This window comes from Crotalus tigris, unplaced genomic scaffold (genome assembly GCF_016545835.1).
Source record: "Crotalus tigris isolate CLP2741 ecotype Arizona unplaced genomic scaffold, ASM1654583v1 scf7180000024119.3904262, whole genome shotgun sequence".
Taxonomy (NCBI): domain Eukaryota; kingdom Metazoa; phylum Chordata; class Lepidosauria; order Squamata; family Viperidae; genus Crotalus; species Crotalus tigris.
The window spans coordinates 884276-901396 of record NW_024100396.1 but is presented as its reverse complement, the minus strand read 5'-3'; the positions used below and the strand labels follow the sequence as shown (position 1 = coordinate 901396).

At 44.8% G+C, this 17121-nt stretch overlaps 1 protein-coding gene across 2 annotated transcripts in view; it reads right to left on the bottom strand.

Annotated features, from left to right (window-relative positions):
* IGLON5 (IgLON family member 5) overlaps positions 1 to 17121 on the bottom strand; it is a 114973-nt gene that overhangs the window by 17002 nt on the left and 80850 nt on the right. For both annotated transcript variants that reach the window (XM_039322709.1, XM_039322710.1), the window contains exons 2-3: positions 12650 to 12728; positions 1326 to 1558 (exon numbers count right to left, since the gene is read on the bottom strand). In XM_039322709.1, coding sequence (XP_039178643.1) covers positions 1326 to 1558; positions 12650 to 12728 — 312 coding nt within the window. The remainder of the gene's footprint in view (positions 1 to 1325; positions 1559 to 12649; positions 12729 to 17121) is intronic.

Sequence of the window (17121 nt, the reverse complement as noted above, 5' to 3'; positions counted from 1 at the left end):
AGAAATAATTTTTAGCTGGTTTTGACAGCTGGGAAGAGATTCTGTCTCTCTGAGGCCAAACTACACACCCCCTTCTTTTGGGAACAGATTTATAGATAGAGATGAGCTATTTCTACACAGACCCTTTGACTGGATTCACACAACACCTTTTACTAGCCTAGATTGGAACCGGAACATTTGAATTGGCCAGTCAGATGAGCTATGCCTCAGAGTTAAGCCATCATAGAGTTTACGGGAGGAGTTTGACATGCTAGGCACTGGTTTTGTTGATCTATATGAGATGTGTGAGTCACACCTGAGGACAGGGGTCTTCAAAGTTGGAAACTTTAAGATTTGTGGAACTTCCACTCCCAGAATTCCCAGTTAGATATGAGAGACAATGTAATTTGGAATCTTCTCTCTGCCGTCGATAGTAAAATTCCATGAAATGAAACAGGACATTTACACCATAAAAGTCTTATCTGGACACAACATTTCCAAGTTTTGGAGTCAGGGCACTTCCACATTACACTGTTTCCATTCCCCAATCTCTCAAAAAGCAGCTTGAAGCAAATCCCTCATCCTCTTTGCCCTCCCCAGCTTTGAAATCCTGAGAAGTTATCTGAGTTAGTCAGTGTTCCTCTGGCTGATGCCTAAGAGCTTGCCAAGAATGTCCTCTCACAAGCTCCTGCTCCTCTCAAAATACCAAAAATGGCCTCAGCATTACTCTAGCATAGGGGTCTTCAAACTAGGCCCTTTTATGACTTGTGGACTTCAACTCCCAGAATTCCTCAGCCAGGCATGCTGGCTCAGGAATTCTGGGAGTTGAAGTCCACAAGTCATGAAGGGGCCATAGTTCCCCCATGCTGGCTCAGGAATTCTGGGAGTTGAAGTCCCCGAGTCATGAAGGGGCCATAGTTCCCCCCATTCTGGGTGAGGAATTCTGGGAGTTGAAGTCCACAAGTCATGAAGGGACCATAGTTCCCCCCATTCTGGCTGAGAAATTCTGGGAGTTGAAGTCCACAAGCCATAAAAGGGCCAAGTTTGAAGACCCCTGCTCTAGCAAAAAGAGCAGGGGTCCTTCCCATATATGCACAGGAAATATCTAAGAGATGGCTATGAGAACTATCACAACTCCCTTGCTGCATGAAGAAGACCTTATAAAAACGTTGCTAGGAAACATTCAAAAACAAGACTGTCCACCCACTGCAATTTGAGGGATAGCATCGCTGGACAGAAATTAACTAGTTCAGCTTCTCAACATGGCGAGACCAGAGTGGTCCGATTGGTGCACAATGCCACCTGGAGGTGCTCCATCCCCTCCCTTCCTTTCCCTGCGCCCATACCATGTACGATGAGGTACACCTGTGAGGTGTGAGGTTTGTCCTGGGTCTGGAAAGAACATGTGTAGAGTCCTTCATCGTACACATCCACGTGGCTGATCAGGATGCTGAACTCCGAGGGGCTGTAATGTAGTAGCTGCACCCGCAGGTCAATGGACCACTTGTCATTGCCAGCATACAAGATGTTGGAACGGTTCAGCCAAGCCACACGCGTCACCTGTTGGTCTATGTAGCAGCTGCAGAGAAGGGGAGGCAGAAGGAAGAAACGTGAATGACTAGGGCAGTGGTAGCGAACCTATGGCACGGGTGCCAGAGGCGGCACTCACAGACCTCTCTGTGGGCTCGCGCGCCGTCGCCCCAGTCCTAGGCCTTCAGCTGGCTTTTATAAAACCTTTTCGCTTTAGGCCTCCACCGCCGTGTGCAAAAAAAAAAAAAGTTCAATCAATTTCAACTTCTCGCGGGAAAAAAAAGATCTTGCAAAGTTGGAATTGATTGATTGAACTTTTTAGTCCCACCCAGTCTGCTGTTATCACCGCAGCCACGCCCACCCAATGGCCCATGCCTGCCCAATGGGCCACGCCTGCCCAATGGGCCACACCCACACAATGGGCCACACCTACCCGGCATCCGAGGATGCATAAGTGGGTTTTGGGTTGCAGTTTGGGCACTCGGTCTCTAAAAGGTTCGCCATCACTGGACTAGGGAGATTCTCAACCATCCAGGTCAAGATGGATGTCCCAACGATGCTTTTTTTAAAAGGCAACTGGACTTTCTTGTTTGTTTTTTTCCTTTGAAAACATTTTGCTTCTCATTCAAGAAGTTTTTTCTGAGTTAGAATTGAAGAAGCTTCTTGGATGAGATGTGAAACATTTTCCAAGGGAAAAAAACCAAGAAACTCCAGTTCTTTTTTTTTTGGGAGGGGGGAACTACACCTTTGGGGCAAGCAAGGGTGAGAAACAGAAAATCCAGGGGAAGAGTAAAGTAAAGAGATTGGCTTTCCAATTCAAATGCTTTGAATTATGGTTTCTTGAAGGATCTACCATGAAACAATTATGTAAGCCCTAACTGAATCAGCCACAGTTATTTTCATTTCTGCAACACACTAAGAGGGGAGCCCCAAATTATACAGTCGTATCATGGATCAGAAATTAAAAGACGCTTGCTCCTGGGGAGAAAAGCTATGGCAAATCTAGACAGCATACTAAAAAGCAGAGACATCACCCTGCCAACAAAAGTACGCATAGTCAAGGCCACGGTTTTCCCAGTTGCAATGTATGGCTGCGAAAGTTGGACCATAAGAAAGGCTGAGCGCCAAAGAATGGAGGCCTTTGAACTATGGTGATAGAGAAGACTCCTGCGAGTCCCCTGGACTGCAAGGCGATCAATCTGGTCAGTCCTAGAGGAGATCAACCCCGACTGCTCTTTAGAAGGCCAGATCCTGAAGCTGAAACTTAAGTACTTTGGCCACCTAATGAGAAGAAAAGACTCACTGGAGAAGAGCCTAATGCTGGGAAAGATGGAGGGCAATAGAAGAAGGGGACGACAGAGAATGAGGTGGCTGGATGGAGTCACTGAAGCAGTAGGCGTGAGTTTAAATGGACTCCAGAAGATGGTAGAGGACAGGAAGGCCTGGAGGAACGTTGTCCATGGGATCGCGATGGGTCAGACATGACTTTGCAACTAACAACAACAACATGGATCAGTATGTTGTAGATCATAGCAGGGCAAGATTTTCTGAATTACACATGACTCCACTCACAATCAGTTGTAAAAATTAGCCCATTTTTATCGCTGAGAGAGAGATGTATCTCTCTCTCCCTTTAGGAAAGACAGGAAGGCAGGAAGAGGAGAGGAAAGGATATAATAACTCCAGGTTCTTCTCAGGGCAAGGGAAGGCCTTTGGCTACCTCCACCAAGCTCTTATAGCATCCGTTCTCTAATTTGATTAGTGAATTTTTAAAACACAAGATTAAAAAAACTAATGCCAACTAATATAAAAGGAGAAAAAGAAACGACAAACAAAGTCAATGAAGGAAAAGGTCAAAGGGCAAGAGAAGAAAAAGGGAAAAGAAAGGGAAAAAAAAGAGACAGAGGAGTAACTCCCGACCTCTACAGTAGTTTTGTGAACCTGCTTTCTGCAAGGACTCCTTCAAAGACACCTCTTTCAACTGCTTCCTCCCACCGCCTGTACCTGACCCCCCCAACCACCTTGTGGCCTGGTTTTTCACCAGCCAGCAAGGTCCCTAATTTCTACAGACACGCTGTCACTGCCCTGGTGCTCCGAGATGGAAGATTTAATTATTTAAATGTTTTCCTCTTGCTTGAAGGCAAAGGGCACTAAGTCATCCGATTTCATGGCCCCCTGACAGCTGTCAGACACAAGATTGGACAAACACCCGTAAAGATAATGGGAAAAGAGCTCCAAGGAGAAAAGGCTTTGGATTCACCCCTTCCAATCAGGGCTGGCCCCAAATACGACCGGAGTGCTGTTGCTGCTCTCTGGTGACCCATTGCAGCTCTAAAGCCAAGCAGCCAGCCAGAAGAAGGCCTTGAAGAAAAGGGGTTAAGAGCCCTAAGACCTGAGAGGTTAAACCTATCCATTTATTGAAGTCATGTGGTTCTTTCTTCTTTCTTGTCTTTAAAGAAAAGTTTTTTTTTTTCTCAAGGGAGGCCCTTGCTTTAATATCTGGCCACTGTCAAGAGCCAGGGAAATCAGAAGATCCAGGTAGATCTGATGAATCTTTGAGTTTAATGTATGCTAAAGCTCTCTACAAGAATCTGAACTACTAACGATCAAAGCAAGTTGGCAGCAGATAAGAGCCAAGGGAATTCAAGGCAGGCTGGACTTAGATCTCTTGTGGGTGCAAAGGAATTCAAGGCTGATTCCCTCTTTGATCCCTCCCTCTGGCTCAGCCCAGTCATCTCCTACAGCAGTGGTTCTCAACCTGTGGGTCGGGACCCCACTTGGGGTCGAACGACCATTTCACAGGGGTCGCCAAACAACACAGTCCGCCATTTTCCCCCCTTTTTCCTTAGCTGTGCTACTCCCTTTTATTCTATTGGCTTTTGAAAGCCAATAGAATAGACTCTCTTGAATAGAGTCTAATTCTATTGGCTTTCAAAAGCCAATAGGAATTGTCCAGCTGTCTCTGCCCTGCTGAGCCCGCCAAAAGTCCCATTCTGCAAACGGTGCTGCACCAGTTGAGTAGTCCTCAACTTACGACCGGTTGGGGGTCGCGGCATTAAAAAGGTTGAGAACCACTATCCTACAGTCATCCTTAAATACCACTAATATGTGCTTGTAAACAGCTGCAAAGAACAGGCCTTTTCAGTTGTGGGGTGCTCATTAGTGGAATGCCCACCCCAAGAAGGCCTGCCCAGCACTCATAGTTTTGGTCCAAAGCCAAGATGTTCCTCTTCTTCCAGGTCTTTGTGCAACTTTCAGCTCATTTTGAATCTGAATTTCTATTGAGTCCCAGAATAGTGGATTGGGTGTCCACAATGTCTTTCTCATTCCTAGAAATTTGATCAGCATTCTCTTCGCCCCCTTTATCCAAGTCACGGATGAAAATGTTGAAGATGACTGGTCCTAGAAATGCACCTCTTGAGATGCCTTCGATACCTCCAACTGATTCCTCCCACACGTGATGAGTAACCACCGAGGAGCATGTATGAGTTTTAGCGAGTTATAGCTCTACATAATTGTCATGCCATTCAAACCCCACTTAATTATCTTGCTAAGAATGTCATGGGGTACTTTGTCAAATGCTTTATTGAAGTCATGATATATTACGTTCACGACAACCCCACTATCTACTCAGGGAGATACTCAATCAAAAAAAAAATGAAAGACAATTAATCCGTCAAGACTTGTTCTTGACAAATCCATGCTGACTTCTGAAAATTGCCACATTGTTTTCACAGTGCTGATAGATAAATTGCGCTATGATCAGCTCTAGAACTCTCTCAGGTATTAACGTCAAGGTAGTTGACAGGTAGGTCCACAGACATTCCCCTCCTCTAAGGACCTGGTCTTACCCTTTCACAAAGATTTCTCTAACCTAGTGGATACAGCAGGGCTTTTCAACCTCAACAACTTTAAGCTGCGTGGACTTCAACTCCCAGAATTCTTCACGCTAGCTGGGGAATTCTAGGAGTTGAAGTCCACACAGCTTAAAGTTGCTGGGGTTGAGGAACATTGGGATAGAACAGAGGTAGGCAACCTCGGCTCTTTTATGACTCATGGACTTCATCTCCCAGAATTCCTGAATCAGCATAGCTGACTCAGGAATTCTGGGAGTTGAAGTCCATGAGTCATAAAAGAGCTGAGGTTGCCTACCTCTGGGATAGATTAAGGTTGGCCAGTCCCATAGCAAATTCATTTACATGTCTTCTAAAATAACAAGAAAGAGGGCTGTGAGGCAGCCATAATTTCTTCTGGCTCAACTCGTCTGCCCAACCAACCCTGGCACACCATTTATCTTCTAGCTCCTGACACAGGGCAAAGGGTGGAAGCTTAGTTGCCATAGCAGTCCCCATAGGAGAGCTGATGGGTTGAAAGGGGGGAACTGAGTCAGAGGCTGTGACTGCCTCATCATTCATTTTATTCCAGTGCCTTTAAAGTCATATGCATTAATCTAGAGCAGTGCTTCCTAACCTTAGACATATTAAGATGTGTGGACTTCAATTCTGCTAGCTGTGGTATTCTGGAAGTTGAAGTCCACACACCTTAACGTGGCTAAGGTTGCAAAACATGGATCTAGAGCAGTGGTTCTCAACCTTTTTAATGCCACGACACCCAACCAATCGTAAGTCGAGGACTACTCAACCGGTGCAGCACCGTTTGCAGAATGGGACTTTTGGCGGGCTCAGCAAGGCAGAGACAGCCTGGACAATTCCTATTGGCTTTTGAAAGCCAATAGAATTAGACTCTATTCAAGAGAGTCTATTCTACTGGCTTTCAAAAGCCAATAGAATAAAAGGGAGGAGCACAGCTAAGGAAAAGGGGGAAAAAATGGTGGACTGCGTTGTTTGGCGACCCCCGTGAAATGGTCGTTCGACCCCAAATGGGGTCCCGACCCACAGGTGGAGAACCGCTGATCTAGAGTCAGGCGGACAAAGAGGCAACAAGCTATCATAGAAATTAGGGATATCCAGTTACCTTAACTGGCAGCTACTTTGGCACTGACAAAAGGCAACTTGGCTTCTTCTCCTAGTACACAACTAAGGACCTTGAGAAGATATTGCTAAATATCAACACCAGTTGGGAAAGTGGACGGCTGGAATAGCTATTTTCATGACACCATCATGGTGAGTTTCACACTTGGCAACTTTTAAGAATTGCGGACTTCGACTCCCAGAATTCACCAGCCAGAAGTTGCCAAGTTTGAAGACCCATGATCTATGCCAGGGGTCTTCAAACCTGGCCCTTTTATGACTTGTGGACTTCAACTCCCAGAATTCCTCAGCCAGGCACACTGGCTGAGGAATTCTGGGAGTTGGAGTCCACAAGTCATAAAAGGGCCAAGTTTGTAGACCCATGTTCTATGCAGTACTCAGTACACTGGCTTGACACAGAATGATGGATTAAATCACGGTGGTCAACATATGCCCCCTGCCCCTTTTTATATAGTCCTTGTACTTATTAAATCTATTGGCATCTACATTTGAGATCTACCTGAGGCAGGCAAGTCTTCCCGGGGGAAATAGGATTAAAGGCTCCTGCCTCTCTTCCAGGCGGTTAATAGAATATTGCAGGGCTTTTCAACCAGTGGTACGGGTACCACCTGTGGTACATTGGCACCTGGCAGGTGGTACGTGACCATCCTAGAAAAATGTTAGTGGGGGAGGGGAATGAGCAAAACCGGTGGCAGCACCGCACAAGCCTGAGCGAGAGACGGCTGCAGCTGCAGGGCTGTCAGGGCTCAGCGGAAGCGTCAGGATCAGTGCCTCTTTCCAGCTGATCGGTGCTTCTTCGGGGCTGTCAGGGCTCAGTGGAAGCGCCAGGATCAGTGCCAGGCTCCAGCTGGAGCCCTGCACTGATCCTGGCGCTTCTGCTGAGCCCTGAAGAAGCACCAATCAGCTGGAATGTTGCAGCCTCTCCAGGCTCTTGTGATTTACATTCAGATGCTTGGCAACTGATTCATATTTATGACGGTCACAGTGTCCCAGGGTCATGTGAAGTGACCAAAACCTGCTGCAATCACCCAGCAGATTGGGGGGGGGAATAAAAACTAAACAACCCACCCCCACCCCTGCTGCCAATCCTCAATAGAAATGCTCACAACAATGAAAACCTCGGACAGGAGGAGGAGCGCTGTGCCAGGTGGGCAGGCAGGTGTCTTGCTCGGCTGTGGATTGGGGGGGGGGTACTTTTTTCAGTGCCATTGTAACTTCAAACAGTCACTAAGCAAACTGTTGTAAGTCGAGGACCACTTGTACTTCATCACTTTTTTCCTTTTTTTTTTTTTTGGTCATCACATTTTTAACACCTTGCTAGGCAACTGGTGGTACTCGGATATTGCCATATCCTAAAAGTGGTACAATGGGTCAAAAGGTTGAAAAGCCCTGGAATATTGAAAGCTCCTGGTGCAGCACTTTCCCCTTTTTCCATTCCTACCAACTCAAGACTTCATCTCCTCCTCCTTTTATTCTGCAAAAAAAAACGTAGGGCAGAGAAGTCTTGGGAAGTAGGTCAAAGTCTCCACAGATTCAGGCTGGGGAATCCAGTACAGTGCAGGTTGCTCAAGGAGATGACGGCGTGGGAGGGAGGGGGAGGAGAAGAGGAAAAAGCCGGGCAATGAAAAAATGACAAAGACAGGATGTTTTTGGCTTGCTGATTCACAGCTTCTAGTGTGGGCGGAGGTGGGCTCACTGTCTTGTGGAAGAGACATCTGGAGACACTCCATAAAGTCCCACACAGTATACTGTGTAAAAAATACAGTCGAGAAAACCTTCCCCCTTAAAAATTGGTGGTGTTGGAAGTCATGTAAGACCCCACAGCTGAGATCAAGATATCATTCTCCTTTGATAGCTTAAATCAGGGGTTCTCAACCTTGGCAACTTTAAGACTTGTGGACTTCAACTCCCAGAATTCCTCAGCCAGCTTTGCTGGCTGAGGAATTTTGGGAATTGAAGTCCACAAGTCTTAAAGTTGCCAAGGTTGAGAACCCCTGGCTTAAATAAAAGAAGGTGGAGTGTTTAGACCATGTATCTCAAACTTGGTGACTTTTGGGTGGGTGGACTTCCAATCCTAGCATAGCTGGCTGAGGAATTCTGGGAGTTGAAGTCCACAAGTCTTAAAGTTGCCAAGGTTGAGAACCCCTGGCTTAAATAAAAGAAGGTGGAGTGTTTATGTATCTCAAACTTGGTGACTTTAGGGTGGGTGGACTCCCAATCCTAGCATAGCTGGCTGAGGAATTCTGGGAGTTGAAGTCCACAAGTCTTAAAGTTGCCAAGGTAGAGAACCCCTGGCTTAAATAAAATAAGGTGGAGTGTTTAGACCATGTATCTCAAACTTGGTGACATTAGGGTGGGTGGACTCCCATTCCTAGCATAGCTGGCTGAGGAATTCTGGGAGTTAACAGCCACCCATCTTAAAGCTGAGGAAGATCAAGAGAGAAAGAGAAAGGGAGGGGGGAATTGGTCTGATTATTTGCATCTCCATAACATTAATACAAATACAGAGAACAAAGAGCTTTGATAAGGACTGACATCTTATTGTCCATCAGCTCATCTCACACAAGGAGTAGTAGGTAACAACAGGGATCATGCCCAGATGAGGGAGGGAGGGAGGGAGAGAAGGAAGGAAGGAAGGAAGGAAGGAAGGAAGGAAGGAAGGAAGGAAGGGAGGGAGGGAGGGAGGGAGGGAGGGAGGGAGGGAGGGAGGAAGGAAGGAGTCACCGGGGAAAGAAAAACAAGGTTCAAATGCATTCATTGTTTAGGGCTCAACAGAATGAGAAAGCCGGGTTCTCTGTGTTTAAATCAGTGGTTCTCAACCTTTTTAATGCCGTGACCTCCAACCGGTCGTAAGTTGAGAACTACTCAACCGGTCGTAAGTCGAGGACTACTCAACTGGTGCAGCACCATTTGCAGAATGGGACTTTTGGTGGGCTCAGCAGGGCAGAGACAGCCTGGACAATTCCTATTGGCTTTTGAAAGCCAATAGAATTAGACTCTATTCAAGAGAGTCTATTCTATGGGCTTTCAAAAGCCAATAGAATAAAAGGGAGTAGCACAGCTAAGGAAAAGGGGGAAAAAAATGGCGGATTGCGTTGTTTGGCGACCCCCGTGAAATGGTCGTTCGACCCCAAATGGGGTCCCGACCCACAGGTTGAGAACCACTGGTTTAAATAATGAAGTGTCTGGTCCATTAGAAAGACAAGAGAAAAGGACATCACAGGCCATGGAGATATTGATTGGTGAAATAAACAGATCTTGCTGAGATGAAGAAGCTAACTTCTTTGATTAGAGAAAAGCCAATACCTACATTTATTGGTGACTGGAATGCTCTTATGGACTTTTTACACAAAATTTAAAAAAAAAACGAACTTCCAGTTTATGGCTAGGTGGATAGGCAGGATAGATTTCAGAAAAAAAGAAGAATCTTAATGTAACTTTGGAGAGGAGGGTTAACTATTATTGCACTTATTACTGCCGTGAAAGGTTTCAGAAGTCATTTCGTCGTATCTTTTTCCTTCCTTTCCCCTGGAGAGGCTGTGAATTGGCACCACATCCTCATTCAAAGCCCTTTCAATCCAGAACCATTAGCCTCTACTTCTTTACACCTAGGAAGATCCACTTTCTGGAGAAACTGGCCATCTTGCTAGTCACTGTTGAATTCACCCTAGAGATCCTCCTACTCTAGGTGAGGATCTTTTTTGTGGATCCTTCTCCGATAATGCCTAGCTGTAAGACAGTGTGTTTCCCAACCCTGGGAACTTTAAAGGTGTGCGGACTTCAACTCCCAGCATTCCTCAGCCAGTTGCTCTAAGCCAGGGGTAGGCAACTTTGACTCTTTTATGACTCATGGACTCCAACTCCCAGAATTCCTGAGCCAGCCATGCTGAGGGGAAAAGGAGAGGTTTCCATGCTGAACCATGCTGGCTCAGGAATTCTGGGAGTTGAAGTCCACGAGTCATAAAAGAGCCAAGGTTGCCTATCCCTGGACTAGTCCATTGTTTCTCCACCTCAGCAACTTTAAGACGTGTGGACTCCAACTCCCAGAATTCCTGAGCCAGCCACGCTGAGGGGAAAGGGAGAGGTTTCCAAGTTGAGCCATGCTGGCTCAGGGATTCTGGGAGTTGAAGTCCACACGTCTTAAAGTTGCAAAGGTTGAGGACCCCTGATATAGGGCAGGGGTGGGGAACCTTGGCCCTTTTATGACTCGTGGACTTCAACTCCCAAAATTCCTGAGCCAGCCATGCTGAGGGGAAAGGGAGAGGTTTCCATGCTGAACCATGCTGGCTCAGGAATTCTGGGAGTTGAAGTCCACGAGTCATAAAAGAGCCAAGGTTGCCTATCCCTGCTCTAAGCGAAACTTTCTCTCACCATATTAAACTATAAACCAGCCACATCACAGCTTGGCAGTATGCACAAACCACCCTATGTTGTTGGGGGGAAAACAAAGAAGACAGAAGAATTACAGAAAGGGGGTTGCAGACTAAATGGGTAAAGCTAAAAGCTCCACTAAGCATCATAAAATAGTGGTGCTCATAGGGGCTGAGGGAATTGTATTCCCCCAGACATGGGAAATGGTCTCATTCTGAAGAGTATTAAAATCAAGGCCAGGTAAATTTATGTTGCACTTGACAGAGTTATTAGCCATTTTGTAAGTCATTGCTGGCTGCTATTAATGCATTATAGGCAGGTAATCATGCATTTAGCCACAGAGCTATCTTTTATTTAAACCAAGGCAAGGCGCTGCGCTGAAACCTTAGTAAAAGAGGTGTGGGGGGGGGGGAAGGCTAAATCAGAAAACAGAAACCGGGGCATAAAAAGATGCTGGGTCCAGACCTTCCAACCCATAGAAAAGAACAAGATAATGGGGTTAAGGAGAAAGCTCATAAAGATAGTCCACAACTTACAACAGTTCCTTTAGTGACCGTTCAAAGTTACAATGGCACTAAAAAAAAATATGACATGACCATTTTTCACATTTACGACCATTGCAGCATCCCCAAGGTCAGGTGATCAAAATTCAGATGCTTGGCAACTGACTCATATTTATGACGGTTGCAGTGTCCCGGGGCCATGCGTGTGAGCTTCTGATAAGCAAACTCCCTGGGGAAGTCAGATTCACTTAACAACTATATTACTCACTTAATTTCAACAATTCACTTAACAACCGTGGCCACATAGGTCGTAAAGTGGGGCAGCTGTCTCGCTTAGCAACAGGGCTCAATGTTGCTCGAGGACTACCTGTATGTATCATGTCACAGAAGATACATGACAGTCCTGGGCTTTCAGTTTGTTTATCTTGCATAAAAATAACGTCTTCCCTTGCTCAGTGGCTTGCAAACATTAGTAATAATATTGGTTTTATCAGCATCATCCCACTGATGTGGTTTTTCAACAGTGCAGGGAATCAGGGCTAGGATGACAAAGTCAAGTAAGTTCAGAATACTGGTTCAGTTCATACATGGAAAGGTTTACAGACTCAGAAGCTTCAAACTTAATTAACCAAACTAATTAACCAACATGTGAAGGTAATGATTTAGAAGCTAACCAGCTGATGTAATGTATGATGTAAAGATGCAATGATGTAATAATGTATGATGTAATGATGACAGCTGGGTCTGTGTCCCTTTAAGAGCTTTGTATAAAAGGGAAGGTTCTGCTGCTATGTACTCTCTCTTCTGTTTCCTGTTATAACTGCTGTGTGTTGGAGATTGCTGTATGAACACGTGTATGTATGTTGTTCCTGGTGTATGATACTGTAGATTTGTTGTTGTTAGTTGCAAAGTCGTGTCCAACCCATCGCGACCCCATGGACAACATTCCTCCAGGCCTTCCTGTCCTCTACCATCTTCTGGAGTCCAAGCCTACTGCTTCAGTGACTCCATCCAGCCACCTCATTCTCTGTCGTCCCCTTCTTCTATTGCCCTCCATCTTTCCCAGCATTAGGCTCTTCTCCAGTGAATCCTTCCTAAGATAAACCACCATTTAATATAGACCACTGTTTACTGTGTTTACTCCTGGGTTATCTCAGCACAATAAGACTGGGTATGCTCTGACACAACAGGAAAACCTTCCTGCAAAACTCCAGCTGGGAAAATCTCAGGCTCACACCCACCACACGTGATTTTGGTGTTACAGGCAGAACTCACCTTAGCGTTGCGTTGTCCCCTTGGCAAACTGTGTAATTGTCAGCTGGCTGATTGAAATCTGCACCTTGAACTAGCAGTCCTACACAGCCAAAGACACAAAATGAGACGACAGCATGAATGTCGGGTTGTGAAGAACTGCTCTCTCCCCCACCAGATGGCAAAAGCTTTTCACCTGAGGTAAAAGTAAGCAAACTTGGGTAGTTGTGTGTGTGTGTGTGTGTGTGTGTACACACAAACACACACACACACACAAATATGTTTTTGCTCCTAGAAGCACAAAGCTGAAAACACTAGCCTGAAGATATATATATTTGTTTTCTGAGGTTTTTGCGGGTGTTTGTATGTAGGTCTTTGGTTATTCGGGTTTTCTCCCGCGTATATATATATATAATTTTATAATTAATCAATATTCCACTGAATTCTTCAGCAATATATAGCCTAGTTGAGATGAGAAGGGAGGAAGGGACAATGCCCCTTTTACTGAACAAGTTAAAGAATTTATTTATTTAGAAAATTTATATAGCTACCTACTCACTCACAGCGACTCTAGGCAGTTTACAAACAATAAAAACACAGTATAGAAATTAAAATAAAATATTTTTTTTAAAAAAGAATAAAGATAAAAAACAACAACAACCTCCCCCCACACACATCCCCAGCGAAAACACACAGTCAAATAACCCGTTTGACAGACCCCCTCACACTGTGGGTTCCTCAGGCCCACTGGCAAAAACATGTCTTCAGGGCCTTACGAAAGAATGTCAAACTGGGGGACCAATATAATTTCTGAAGGGATGATAATCCAAAGGGAGAGAGCCACCATGGAGAAGGCCCTTCTTCTGGGTCCAGCCAGAAATACCTCCTTAGGGGACAGGACTGTGGGAAGTCAGCCCCCCAGAGAAGGAAATATTAAAAGGGCAGAAAAATATATTTTCTCAAAGGATCTTAAAGAGGCAGAAAACCATGCCCAGTTTTCTTAATAGTCCCAAGTCTCCCTCCCCCAAGCAGAAACCAGCTCTGTAGAAATGCGGATGTAAATAATCCAGGAAGGTTGGAGGCCCCCAGCTAGAAGATTAAGAAGACAAAAACACCTAAAATCTACATACCCCACCCAAACTCTAAGACAGGACATAATAGGATTAATCCACAGATGCTAAAGGGCACACTCAGATTCAGGTCAAAGTACATGACACAGGAAATACAAAGCCTCAAACAGGAACAGGAAACATCTCCAGACAAAAGCCCCAGAGAGTATAAAAACCCATTCCCTACATGTGCTCTCTCTCTTTTCTTCCAGAGCCATCTTCCTATCTGGCTCTCCCCTTCAATAAACTGCAACCTTCTTTCTAAAGCAGTCGCCATGTTGTTTATTCCCGGCTTGGATTGAACCATGAAGAAGACCTTTCCTTCAACAGGACCCACAACATTCCTTGCCTCCTTGCCCTAGTGGGTTGGGTGGATGTGATTAGCAAGACATGGTCCCTCAGATAACCTGGTCCGAAGCCACGAAGGGCTTTAAAGGTGACAACTAGCAGCTTGAATTGCACCTGGAAGCAAATCGGCAACTGATGCAGCTCCCGTAAAAGAGGTGATACACGTGCACACCGAGGTCTGCACAAAACCATGCGAGTTATCTTTCTATTCTTAATATAAAGAATATAAATCAGTATTCTTCAAATTTGGCGACTTTGTGTTGATTATAACTTTGTGTAATTATATAACACCTAATATTACAGTACTACCAAGGACAGATAGTCCTTGCTTAACAACCAATCCCGTAATGACTGTTCGAAGTTATGACAGATTTCCCCTCCCCCAAATTTACTTATGACTTGTTCTCAAACTTACGACTGCTACACACATCTCACCACCCCCCTTGGTCACATGACTGCATTTTGGGTGCTTAGCAACTGGTTTGCATTTATGACTGGTTGCAATGTCCCAAGATCATGTGATCATGATTTGGTACTTTTTTGCTGGTTTTTTCCACGTAGATATAATATAATTGGATGGAGACGAACTTTTAAGTAAAGCATTTCCATGCCGTGAAGAGCTTTAAAGGCAAAATCAGAACTTGAATTGCACCTAGAAGCAAAGCAAAGCAGAGCAGAGCAGAGCAGAACAGAGCAGAGCAAAGATGTCATATGTGCCATTTTAGGGGCACACAAAACTGTCTGCACCTCCACATTTGCACCAGCTGAAGCTTCCAGATAGTTTTCAAGGGCAGCCCCAGGTAGATCACATTGCAATAGTCTATCCGGGAGGTGACCAGGCCATGAAGGACCACGAGCAGAGCCTCCTGGTGCAAGAAGGGGGACAACTGGGCCGTACATGAAGCAGGTCAAAGGCCCTCCTAGTCACAGGTCTTTGACAACTTGCCATGCCATGGTCAACTATAGTCAAGCTATTCTCCAAAGCGCTTGAAGGCAGGACAAGAAGCAATGGATGGAAACTAAAGGAGAAGCAACCTGGAACTAAGGAGAAACTTCCTGACAGTGAGAACAATTAACCAGTGGAACAACCTGCCTCCAATCCTGGAAGTTTTTAAGAAGAGACTGGTCAGCCATTTGTCTGAAATGGTATAGGGTTTCCTGCCTGAGCAAGGGGTTGGACTAGATGACCTCCAAGGTCCCTTCCAACTTTATTATTATTATTATTATTATTATTACTATTATTATTATTATTATTATTATTATTATTATTATTATTATTATTATTATTAACTCACTGCAGTCAACTCGCTGTGTGGCCAACGCACCACGGGACAACTTGCTGTGGGAGAAGAGTTACACTAACATCAAAGAAACAGAGGAATACAATCATGAGGGACAAAATGAAACGTGAATGACAAAAATTAAAATATTTTTTAAAAAATATTTTAAATAATTAAATCGAATGGTTGAATTGTCCCACAGTGAGTTGCCCTAGGGCAGTGTTTCTCAACCTTGACAATTTTCAGGCATGTGGACTTCAACTCCCAGAATTCCACAGCCAGCAACGCTGGCTGTTTTTTAAAAAATATTTTAAATAATTAAATCGAATGGTTGAATTGTCCCACAGTGAGTTGCCCTAGGGCAGTGTTTCTCAACCTTGACAATTTTCAGGCATGTGGACTTCAACTCCCAGAATTCCACAGCCAGCAACGCTGGCTGTGGAATTCTGGGAGTTGAAGTCCACATGCCTTAAAATTGTCAAGGTTGAGAAACACTGCCCTAGGGCGAGTTTGTCATGGCGAGTTGTCCCATGGCAGGTTGGCCATGGCGGTTGTGGCGAGTTAGTTGTCCCATTCTGCCTAGCCACAACTGTCATCTGCCCTTTGAGCGGGAATCATAAGTCAAGGAGGACCCCGGAGCTGTGTAATGGTTCTGTCTGGCATGGTCCCAGAACTGGAAGAAGACCCCCAAGAATAAAAGCCCCTCAGCCTTGCCAACGTTCAGGTGAAGCCTGTTTGCCTCCACCCAGGCCTCCACCATCTCCAACTGGGATAAGACATTCACAGCATTGCTTAATTTGCCAGGGGCAGAAAGATATAATTGGGCATCATCAATGTATTGATGATATTGCACCCCATGGCAACGGAAGATTTCACCCCGGCGGCTTCATGTCGGTTTTAAAATCTGATGCCTTAACATTTTTATTCTTCTCTCCTTTATGCATTTTCATACATCTTTATCTAAAACACTTAACCTTGTAGGAATTTCACCTGAAAGCTGCAGACGTTTGCAGATATTCTTTTCTTAAAATATGCAGTAAGAGCCGCACATCATTCCAAAAGGTACGTTATCTCTGATACAAGTAATACACACCCACGCGCAGACACAGGCACACACACACACACACACACACACACACACAAACCTGATCCTAAAAATAAACATTTTTAGCTCAGAATATATTGCCAAAATTAAATATAAGCCAGGCTCTCATTTTCATGTAACTCCTGGAAGTGTAAATTAGGTTAATTTATAAAGAAATATGATCAAAATAATGCTACCCAGCATCTCTTTTTTTTCTGACAGTGACTAATTAGATACCTCTTGAAAAGTGCAGGTCAAGCTTGGCTAATGCTTAAATGAGAGAGTTCTAGATAATCTCAGAGCTGTGGGCTAAACTGGGAAGTGAAAGAGAAGAAAAAGAAAAAAACACTCTGCGGGAAACCCATGCAAAAACATTTGCATACTGCTGCTAAAAAATGGCAGGGATGTGCCTCTGAATGACCAGAAATGAAACATGGCTCCAAATTGGATTGTTAAAAACACTGAAAAGTACAGGTATAGTTAATAACAACAACAACAACAACAACAATAATAATAATAATCCCAAAACAACTGGAGCACCACTTGAACACCATTGGCATTGACAAATTTGCCATTAGTCAATTGCAAAAGGCGGCCTTACTAGGAACTGCTTCCATCCTGCAACGATATCTGTAATACCATCAAACATCCACATCTGCCTATCCCAGGTCCTGG